We start from the raw sequence: 12076 nt of genomic DNA on the forward strand, positions 1-12076 counted from the left end.
TGGATTTTCATTGTAAAGGCAGGTGAGACTTGTGGTTCGAGAACCGCCTTGTTTTGAGTGATGTAGGTGTAATTGTTTTTGCTTTATTGGTACTTATAATGCTTTATTGTTATTTTGCATTTTGGATAAAGTCAATCTAAATGACCAAAGATCTGCTACTCTAGTACTCTCCTTGATTCAATGTTCCTTGATCAAGTAGGCTGTAGTATTTTATAAGATTTGTTTCTTTTATTAATATTAAATATTCCGCTTTAATAATATATTACTGAACAAGAATCTTTTGCCTCTCTTCTTTGGTTTTATTTTGTCGCAAGTGTCATTTACAAACTATATGACAACAACTTGGCAAAGACAAATAATGATACGTACATAAGGTGATAACAAACAATGCTGAACTTCATGAAATAAAGATATTGTATAAAACAAATTTTTATACAGGCTGCAACAAAATATGTTACAATCGCATTTTTTTTGCTAAGTAAAAACTAACAGCGCAACGTCATAATATTTGCCTACTCTTACAGGCATTTTATTGGTTCACATAATACTCGGGTTCCAAAGTTATGTCAGATTATATCTAAAGGGTCTAGAAAAAGAGCCATAATCATGATAATCGAGGATATCAAGCTTGGATGATCATGCAGGAAAGACAAAAACAAGGGATCCTATAATTATGATTTAATTTCCTTCTTTCAAATAAACTGAAATAAATACATTTTATTTGCACAATTTATTTGGAGTCCATGAATAAAACATTCCGTGATCGTAAAAAAACCCGCCCATTGTTATAAAATTGGTATCTACTGCAAAAGCGGATATATGGATTAATGAAAGAAATGTTAGAATTTACCAATTCCTCAAGTAAAACAATTGTTTCTTCCTTTTCAAGTAAACAAATTTGGCATATTAATCTAAGGGATCGGATATGACAACGTTGCACAGTATTTTTGTAGGACATGAGAGCACATCAGATATACCGAACTGCATTCTGAATACGAGGAATGTCCTTCTGATATCAAGTAGTTTTTATTTTTTGAAATGGGCGATATGAAACCTTTCATGGCAAATTATTAAAAATTGATATATTTTTTTATTTTTCATATTTTACAGTCCTGGAAGTAAAATTGATAAATCTACTGATATGTACTTAAAGTGTAGTATGTAGCTGGGAGGAAAAGCCGACGATCATTTGAACATTTTGACCTTTCGTATTGAAGATACACATTTTTTCCCCAAAAAGACCTAATTTTTTGGGGTCTTTTTGAGGAAAAATCTATATCTTTAACACGAAAAGTAAAATGTTCCTTTCCTCCCAGCTACATAATACACTTTAAGTAAATATCATTCATAGATTTATAAAAGAATTTACATCGAGAGCCCTCAAACGTTGTCGGAAACTTCCAGATCTGGCAACATTGTTTCTTCCTTTTCGAATATCATTTTCACCACCTGCCGTTGTTATATTCTGACTGGAAAGACAGTGATTGCGTTTTACGTTCACTCAGGAATATCGTTTATTTCAAATATTTAAAAAGAAAAAATAAATACAAGAAACGGCTCTATTGTGTTCCTTTCGTTTCCCTTGATGCACACTCCATGATAACAATCAGTGGCACAACAAGCTTGATATCATCGATTATGGTAGTGACCCAACTCGTTTTCTAGACCCTTAAGATAATCAGATACAACCTATGACAGGGGCTATTTTAACGTGCCTCTTGGCACGTTTGTGCAGTGAGATTAAAATCTGTGCAGTGAGAATTAAATATCCGTGCTTCAAATATTTTATATTGTTTCAACCGGTCTAACAGGAATCAGCTGGAAATGAAGTTCTATCTAACAGAAAAAAAATTCAATCAACATTAGCCCTGTGAATTAGCCCGAAAAACACCGTGATTTGGGTCCAAAATAGACTAAAATTGCAAACTTTTGTGCGAATTGCCCGCACTGGCTCACCAAACTTTACCTTCATTTGGGGCTAAAATAGTCAGCATTTGCAAATTGTTCGTGCGCTTCAAGCGAAAATGTCCAAGTAAAACCGGCACAAAATGCACTCGTCTCCCCTAAATGTTAATACTTCAGCCGCCACTGGTGTGCATCGCCATATTTCCAGGTTTGAGGCCACCCTAAAATGTCATACACCTCGCTACAATCCATAGTGACGTATCGGACCGATACGCCACTTCGGGTGCATTTCCCGGGGCGCATTTGTCCAGGTCAAGTAATTTTAGTAGCGGATTAGCTGGACGATTGGAACATTTAGCCCATGCTCATTGCTCACTGCGACAAACGTAACCTACATGTACACTTGTCAAACGTGCAGTGACTTCCTCCCTAAAATAGACCTTTGAAGACGATACTAATTAACTACAGGTTATGCCGTTGCATTATTTATTCTTTACTTTAAATTTGATATAAAAATGTGATTGTAAAGTTTGTTTTTGTTACAGCCTGTACAGCAAGTCCAAGTTGCACTGCCCCATCGGAGGCGGAGTGTTTTGGTTTTGAACAATCCGTTATTACAACCCTGATTGGAATTTGAGGTAATATTTGCGTGCTGACATCACTGCATCGAGGAAGGAAAACCATAACCATGATAGCAGTCTCAGACAGATTCACCTTCCATATTTCTGACGCTTTCGTTCTGATCTTTCGTTGCCAATGCAATATATGTTGCGAACTGCTTGTCATTCATTTCAGATTTTGTAGACGGAATAAATTCGCTGTCCTCCATGTCACCATTTGGAAGCTTAGAATATCCAGCTAATATTCTGTTTTCATTTAAAGCAGGTCCCCAGTCAGGAGCAGGCGATACAGATGTTTTTAGTCGCTGCAGAAGGTAAAACAAGTCAATTCATTTAATAGTACCGTAATCAGATAATGATTCATGATGTACAATAATTATTATCATGTGTAAAACTTCATTGTGAACAGAAATCATTTAAAAATCACGAACACGTGTGTATATTTTTGGATCTCCCTCCTTTTTTAAACACATTTTGTATATATATCCCGGTATAAATATAGACGAATCCAATTTCACGTATTCCTACTCCTCAATGGCAGCCATACAGTTAGCATCCTGGACAACCGATTCTTTTGTTATGCAAGGCTCACTCAGTCATTTAATGAGGCAATACAAACGATCGAATTTGGTGTTGAAATGAGCTAAATTTTTAGTTACACATTTTCGATGTAAAATTAATTTTCTCGGCCAAATGAAAAGCAATCATTTTCATTTTTTCAGTAAATGTCAGGAAAAATTGTAGTGCTTGATACTGTATTTTTATTTTTCAAATTCTAGTGTTAAACTTAGGCGTGAAATTTAGTCATTTAGTGTAAGATTTTCGATTTTGATAGGCTTAAACTCTGCCCGCGAGCCTTTTTTTGGATCAACCTTTTAGCTTTTCAAAGTAAGATAGTTCGCTAATGAAGGATTTTTCCCAACTTTCTAACGCACATCACCGCGAGCGATATATCATAGTTTTGTCAGAATTTGCGTTTTCGTTTCACCATTTTTACTGCCGGCTGACCATTTTTCAAAATCAACGAGTGAAATCTAAGGCTAATACTAGCATTGTGGATCGATATCCCTGGGTTTAATAGGAATACCCAAGGAGTTTATATAGGAAGGAGAAGAAATAGATTATGTAACGCTTATTGTTCCTTTGTGCCAATTGGAGTTCCCGACATGCTATTCATCGAGAGGTACCTTTTGTTCGAGATAAACATGATAAAGGGCTTCCGCCATTAAATTGGTAACTGGCCTGACCAGCGTATGAACGCTATAATAGGCAGGCTACTGTCAATAAGTGATGAAACGAAAGTCACGTAAAAGCGCCTATACGTACGAGAGGTACCTTTTGTACTAGTCCATCCCAAGGGTGTGCGTGAGTTGTCGCATGCACACAAAACAGAGGTTCACCTACAATAAAAACCTAGCTATTGCAGCGCCCAAATTGGTTTGGGCGCTCATTTGATTATACTCAGTGAACACGCTTTGCTCTACCATTTCGCTACGGACAGTTCAGCAGCATAGGCAAAGTGTGCGCTCTGTATGGCGGATATAAGAATCTACACAAGTAAGTTGTCTACATTGCTTGCCAGTAGGTCTACATAAGGATTTGAAGTAATTATGATATCACTCCTACTGTAGTATTTTTAAAGACATTAGCTGCGGTCCACATCGTGTTTTATTATGTATAGGCCTACCATAGTATTTTACATGAGCATCGCGTATATAGGAGTCTACCTTGGACCTCAAATGTGATATATTTGCTGAAGCATATAGCCATACTATTTCTGAATCAATCAATAAAGCAAAGCAAATCATACCGGGTGTCCCAAAAGTCCCTTAACATTGTGAATTTGCCATAACTTGCGTTGGGTTAATAGTGTCGTTACAAAAATTGCACAGTATGTAGATAATTCTTTTAGAAATGTTATGATACCAAACATGCCTATGTGGTCATGACCCTTTGGCATGAAATTATTGGATATCTACCGTACCGTAAAACCCACTTTTATAAACGCAAAATAAGTCTCGTCATTTGAGACGTGAACACGATATAACGTGCTATCATTTTAAAATCTGTTTTGTTTAATTTGGCTGTGTTTGTTTGATTGTTTGTTTGTTTTCAATGCGTAATCTTCATTTTCTGTTTTATCTGGGTTTTATATGGAAATTACTTAAGATCTTTTCTTAGGATTCGATGAACAGTTGTACGCGGTACGTTGTTCTCCATTGAAAGTCGACGTACTGATCACCTTGGGCTTTTCGCCACCGCTCTTCGTATGACATCAATGTTTGTAGCCGATCTTCCTGTTCTTCCATGTCCTGCCCGAAGTAGATCATGAACAGATCCAGTTGATATGAATTTCAGCACTAGTTGCTGGATTGTATTTCGGCTGGGTAGTGCATAATTTACATTAAACTGTTCCCTAAACATTGCTTCAGTGAGTTTGTCCGACTTTGTCTCGGCAAAGAACCATACGACCTGAATCCGTTGATCTATAGGAAATTCATCTTCACTTCAACTGTTTTAAAGTAAAGTTTAATATTGTCAATATATCCTAATTATAATCTCAAACAGCAGTCACGCTTACGCTAAGCCATGTAATCCATGAATGTTCATACCTAAATGTAGCGTGCGCAGTGAGTGAACCAACTCTATTGTTCAGGGATGCACATCATTCATGTTCTTGAACAAAGAACACATGAGCTTGCTTTTGTGGGTTTGATACACACATATGTACAGTCGCACAGTAAGGTCAAAGGGTCATCAATAATGCTGTTTTTGGTATCAGAATAATTCTAAAAGATCAATCTATATGAATATGTTCTCCATTTTGGTATGAAGTAGGAAATATTTGAGATATGGCCAATTCACAATGTTAAGTTACTTTTGGGACACGCTGTACTTGTAGGGCTATAATACTATATTAAATATAATTGCGGATCAACCGATGCAGCTCGATACGCCCAATGTATGAATAAAAACACCTGACAATAAAGTCGCCCAATTGAACAGCTGTAGGTGTTGATCGCACGACTTCATGAATATTGATTGGCAACATTTTCCTATAATGTCAGCGCTCAAATCGGAAACGATAGAACAATAGACCCTTCAGTGCGTTGGGAATACCGGCATGGCTACAGTGTTGCTAGAACTTCAATATAGCAAAGAAATTCCCAGGCCTATAGCGCTCCTACTGATCATGTTTAACCAGAACACTCAATTGGGGATTTGGGCTACCAAATCGCTGGTCGGGCAATTTGCTTTCAATGGAAAATTGACCTGGATAAACAACAAAGGAAATATCGACTATTTCTGCTGGTTGCTCTCGAGATAAAAGTACTGAGTTAGACATGTTCGGAGCATGAAGGGAAAAAGGGTAAAACAAAAACGGAAATTCTGACAAAACTATAATATATAGACCCACACGATGTGCTTTACAGAGGTAGGAAATATCTTTCTTTAGCAAACTATATTAGTTTGAGACGCTAAAAAATGAATTCCGTAAAAAGCTCGCGGGCGAACTGAAGGCCTATAAAAATCAAAAATATCACACTAAAAGACACAATTTGATGCTTAATTTTAACACCAGGATTTGTAAAAAAAATGTATATCCAAGCACCAAGTTTTTAACTGACATTACTGAAGAAAAAAAAAATATTGCTTTATATTTGACCGAGAAAATTAATTTCATAGCAAAAGGTGTATCTCTGAATTGTGCTGATTTTAACATGTATCGATCGACTTTTAGCGCGACTAAGCATTTCTAAAGAATCGGTTGTCCAGGTTGCTAACTGCATAGCCGCGATGGGGACCCAGCTATCTCACCTAAAATGTGAAATGATGCGGCCTTGAAGGGTATTTTAAACTGCATTCTATCACCCGTGTTACACGTAGACAAGAGAATGATGACAGTTTACAACACAAAAGAATCTAACATTGAATTTTAAGCGGGTTTAAGCCACCCAATTGGGCACTCACAACACCAGTTTGGTGCATGCGGGGAACCAAATTTGGCCGACCAAATCCTGACCATGACTTGGCTCGTTGGATTTGTCTATATTTCGGGGTCCGTTTTGAAAGTCATATAGTCGCACATCCCCACCAAAATGAAACGCAACAAGCACTGGTTTCAACTTTCAATCTCAAAACAACGGTGTGAAGAGTCAATAACCATGTAATGTCAAGTAACGTTGATTACCACTTACAAGAAAAGAGTCTGAACGAAATGTTTTTAAAAACGTGAAATTAATTGGCAACTTCTGTAGATTAAAATTCAGACTTCCGCTCTCCCCATGGTTCATTTAGAATTGGGTAAATGAATCATGAAAGTACTCCGTCCTTCGGAGGGGACGTTAAGCCGTCGGTCCCGTGTACAGACAGCCATACCTGTACATGTATCTCGCAGCCAGTTTCGAACAGAGTAGGGTGTTAACCCCTGACTGTTCCCAACCCGTCCCGGTGTTCAAATGGACCCCAATGGAAATAAGCTTCAATAGAGGCTTTCTTGGGTTATCCAGGGTTGTCAAAACCCGAACAAATCAAATCAAATCAAATCAAACTTACCACAAGTAACGTCCCTTCTTGGCGACAAACGTATACAACAGCATATATCATGACAGCAACTACAGATGTCATTGTCATCGTCCAACCAATAGCTTCTGCACGAGGTGGGTAAATATAATCACCCATGCTAGCTGCAGTATAGTCGACAAAACTGAACACCAGAATCGTCTGTAAACAGAAATTGATCGGTACGATGAATCCCATGACTGAAATGGATACTAAATAAGCCTAAATGATACGACGTACTTTTCACATGGTTTAAGAACGAGAAACAGCTCTGAACTAAGAGGTGCTATAGGCTAAGGCCATTTAACCCTTTTTGTCATTTCAATTTGCACGAGAGTATTTGTAAGGTCATTATATTTATATTTATAAGTTGCAGAGAAGGTGGTTGGTAAGAAAGAGCCCTGTGGACTGCCAAGCTGGGTATCTGATGATACCATCAACCTGAAAATCGAGAGGGATAAGGCTAAGAAGAAATTTTCTCTAAGCAAATCCCCACAATCAAGAGAAAGATGCGGCACTCAGATATAAACAAATGGATGCGCTGAGAGCTGCTGATGAGACTGGGAACAATACAACTACTTGGGAAATTATCCACACACTCTCCTGAAAGAACTCCAAGCGAAATGTGAAAGTCAAAAAGAGAGATGGGACAGCTCCTTCCCCGGGGCTCCTTCAAGTGATAAAGAACTTCTCGATGAGTGGAAAAGTTTCTTCAGTTCATTGCTCAACAATGACAGTGGTTTAGGTCTGTCAGAACTGCATGTACCCCCACCAGCGCAAGAAGACCTCCCCATCTGTGATGACCCCCTACTCGTAAAAAGACTGTTAACGCAATTGCCGCCATGAGAGCCAACAAAGCAGCAGATTTAGATTGTGCCATTACAGCCGAGGCCCTTCAGGGAGGTGGTGATCAAAATACTGGTTGATGTCATTCATGCTTTCTGTTCAGAAGTTTACACTACACTATCTCCACCACGCCAATAGATCACCAATGTTATTATACCATTGCCAAAGAAAGGTGACCTTTCTTTGATGACCAACTACAGAGGCATATCACTCATGTCCATAGCTGCTAAAGTCAACAACAAGATCCTTTTAAACTGAATCCGGCCTCATTTAGACCCCTTGCTGAGGTGCAACCAGGCTGGTTTCAGACGAGGACGCAGCTGCGCACAGCAGATCCATATACTGAGAAGGATTATGGAAGACATTAAGGAACACCAGCTCCCCTTGACAGTTACCTTCGTAAGCTTCGTTGACTTCAAGAAGGCCTTTGATTCCATTAACAGAACAGTAATGTTCTCAATATTGCTACGTCATTGGGGTCATCGGGTATATGCGACTTCAATACGGCATTTCAAGCACTTTGGTCAGTGCCATAAAGGTACTTTCAGTAACTCCAGTAGCGTAGTTACTCTGAACTCTCAGAACCCTTCGATGTAACAACAGGAGTCCTACAAGGCGATGTATTGGCTCCCTTTCTCTTTATCATCCTTGTTGACTCCCTTTTGGGAAAGGCGTCTTGACCAGATTCCGGAGTTGTGACCTGTCCTCGTAGATATCCGGCCAAATTACTAAATGACCTGGACTTTGCTGATGATATCGCTCTCCTCGAGTCTTCCACCCCTCGGGCCCAGTCTCAGCTCTCCAGGACCGCTAATGCCGCAACAGACCTTGGACTTATAATCAGCGCACCCAAAACAGAGTATAAGACCATCAACTGTCAACCCCAGCCTTCTCTCCAAGTGTACGGAAACCCCATTAAGCATGTAACAGACTTCAGATACCTAAACTCCATGATGGAGTCCAGTGCTAGTGACCTGAAGAGACGGAAAGCTCTTGCTTGGACAGCCTTCTGGAAATTAGAGCAACTGTGGAAAAGTCCGACCATCCCAATTTCCACCAAGGTTAAACTGTTTATGGAAAATAAAATCAACTCACTTGGCATATCCTGCTACCGTATTATGCTGATCATCAAGAGAGTAGACAGAGTACCAAATGATACCATCTACAATCTGACAGAGACAGCGCCACTTGTGGAGAAAGGCAGGACTCGTCAATTGAAATTTGTAGGGCATATACTCCACTTGCCTGACGATGAGCCAGTAAAATAGTATGCATTGTATGTTGCAACTCATGGCAAGAGGAAACCTGGACGGCAACGAACCTTGTTCTGGAAATTCATCCAGTGTCTTTTGGGGGATACGGACAGCATGCTGAGTCAAGGTCAACTATCAGCAATGGCTCAAGACCGATGTAGCTGGAGAAAACTTGTAGTCGCCTGCTACGCAGCCGAAGGATGATATTTATACAATTTAACTCTTTTAGAGTTGAAGTCTCAATCAAAAAGAGTCGGCTTTCGGTCCGCTTTGATGTGGCTCTTCTGCCTCCTCAAAAGGTTGGGGGGTTTACACTTACCCATTTAGATAGGTAAGATTACAAATTGACAGCTTATGATTGCTCCTTGGTTCGAATCTTACTTCAGAACTTGTTAAATATAATGCTAGCCTGCTTCTATGGAAATATTGGATTCGCTAATTTGATGTTGGTGCAGTTGTTGAGTTGTGCACATCGCACAGGGATATAGAAGATGATCTACGTTGTTGACGACTTGAGCTCCTGAGTAGTAACAGGATCTTTTTCGACATTTATGAATATTAATGAGGTGGGCATGGGTAATTAGCGTACTCATGACTCGTGAATATTAATGAGGTAGGCGTGGCCTCGATGCGTTCCATCTACATCTTGGTGGAAAAGCCCGGCGATTTTTAGGTTGATGTAGCCAGCACTTTTTTCAGCGCTTTGTATACGTGCATGTCTTTATCCCTATTCTTTTCGAGGTCGGGCACGATATCCTGATGAGTGTCGTCGTTTTTCAGATGGACGTTACACGGAAAAAAATACCCCGTATCTGTCGAAAAGATTGCGTTTAACGGCCCACATGGTCTTCATTGTTGGTCTTTTCTTTGGCCAAGTCTTCATTCATACCTTCATTGACGTACTTGATATATACCGAGCTATATCGATTAAGCATTGAATATTTGATTAAACGCTGCCAAATTGATCTGTTGACCTATAAACACAAAGACATTAGCTGATTCCATTTAGGTGTAGGTTAGGACATAGGCAAACATTAGACTTACAAATAGGGGACAAATCAGGTTTGAAAAAACAAAATTCAATCTAATTATAAGATCGTCCATTATTTGCTTGCCTTACCAAAATAACGATGGGAACTGTAAAAAGCCAACAAAACCGCCAATATGCAGAAGGTGTGTAGCCAATCATGCACCTAACATCACACGTGAAACGTTTGGTACCTGCAATGAAAGATATCATCAACATGGATTTTGTTGCCATATGCTATCGTAGTAAGGCAGACCACGGGGCGGGGGACACGCAACTTTACGAGTGACGGGTATGTGCCTACCGACGTCGCGAAGTCGGGACCTATCGGTACAAAACGTTGTTTTAGAAAGGGGGGTCATTGGGTACAAACAAAATGAAAATGGGGTCATTGGGTATAATATTTCGAAAAAAAAGGGGGTCATTGGGTATAAAATGTCAAAAAAGGGGTCATTGGGTAGAAAATTTTGTAAAACATGGAGCAAAATTCTATTTCTTATTCCAAATATCCGATTCGAATTTGCTGAAATAAGATCATTTGAAAGTTTTCGCATTATTTTATGGCATTTTGATGATATAATTTTAGGAAAATTGGGGTCATTGGGTAGCCGCGCATAAAAAAGGTTATCATCAATCAATATTATCATCACCAATCATACTTTACCATAGTCTTCTTCATAGGCTTTATGATGTCCTCAGGTCCGCGGATAACGACCGGTAAAGTAGGCTATACCATTGGGTAACCGCAACTTAAAAAGAGGGATCATCGGGTATGACTTTTAAAAAAGGGGGTCATCATCATGCATCATCACCATCATGCATCATCACCATATCAATTTGTTCCTCTGAATATCCTCCGAAAACTCACTTGTCATTATAAGCATTTGCTCTATCCCATCCACCCACCCGTTAAACACCGACATCACAATATTATCATCACCAATCATACATTACCATAGTCTTCTTCATAGGCTTTATGATGTCCTCAGGTCCGCGGATAACGACCGGTAAAGTAGGCTATACCATTATTAATCAACCCAAACATGGACCCCCGAGTCTGTAGACATTTAACCTTCCACTTCCAAACAGAACAGGAACAGGCACACAGATGGGTAAAACATTTTCAACAAGTTCTCAACAGACCAGATCCAGATGAACCAGCAGATCCGCAACCAGCACAGGATTTGTTAGATATCAACACTGACTCTCCAACAGAGGAGAAAGTTTTCAAAGCTATTCGAAACATGAAAATGGAATGGCATGTGGTATAGATTCAACTCATGCAGAAATGTTGAATACTGATATTAAAACTTCTACCAAAATTTTCACTTATCTTTTCAAAAATATCTGGGAAAAAGACTGTATACCAATTGCAAGTGACGGGACAAAAGGGCTCATTGTTAAATTTCCCCCAATACGGTGATCTTGGAAATTGCAATAACTGGCGTGGCATAACTCGTCATTCATTACATAGTAAAGTGTTTTGCAAGATTCTTCTTATTCCAGAGAAAGAAATTGAGAGTAAACTTCGTCCAGAGCAAGCCGGATTCAGAAGGGGTAAAGGCTGTGCAGATCAAATCTTCGCACTCAGAAATATCATTGAACAGTGCTTAGAATGGACTGCTCCTTTGTACGCAAATTTCATAGACTTCGAAAAAGCTTTTGATAGTGTTCACAGAAATTGTCTTTGGAAGATCTTGTTCTCATATGGTATTCCAGCAAAGATGGGCAACCTCATTCGCAAATTATGATAATTTTGAATGCAGCGTCATTTTGGACAAATCTCTTTCTTTCTCTCTGATTGGTTCCCTGTGCAGTCAGGAGTTCGTCAGGGATGTATACTTTCTCCAATTTTGTTCCTT

At 39.2% G+C, this 12076-nt stretch overlaps 1 protein-coding gene across 1 annotated transcript; it reads right to left on the minus strand.

Moving 5' to 3' along the window:
* Positions 1-2426: 2426 nt before the first annotated feature.
* LOC140159481 (sodium- and chloride-dependent glycine transporter 1-like) lies at positions 2427-7286 on the minus strand. Its single transcript, XM_072182969.1, has 2 exons — positions 7083-7286; positions 2427-2830 (listed from the first exon to the last, which is right to left on the minus strand). The coding sequence occupies exons 1-2, from the start codon at positions 7284-7286 to the stop codon at positions 2606-2608; spliced, it is 429 nt and encodes a 142-aa protein (XP_072039070.1). The 3' UTR covers positions 2427-2605.
* Positions 7287-12076: the final 4790 nt, after the last annotated feature.

Source organism: Amphiura filiformis, chromosome 8 (genome assembly GCF_039555335.1).
Source record: "Amphiura filiformis chromosome 8, Afil_fr2py, whole genome shotgun sequence".
Taxonomy (NCBI): Eukaryota; Metazoa; Echinodermata; class Ophiuroidea; order Amphilepidida; family Amphiuridae; genus Amphiura; species Amphiura filiformis.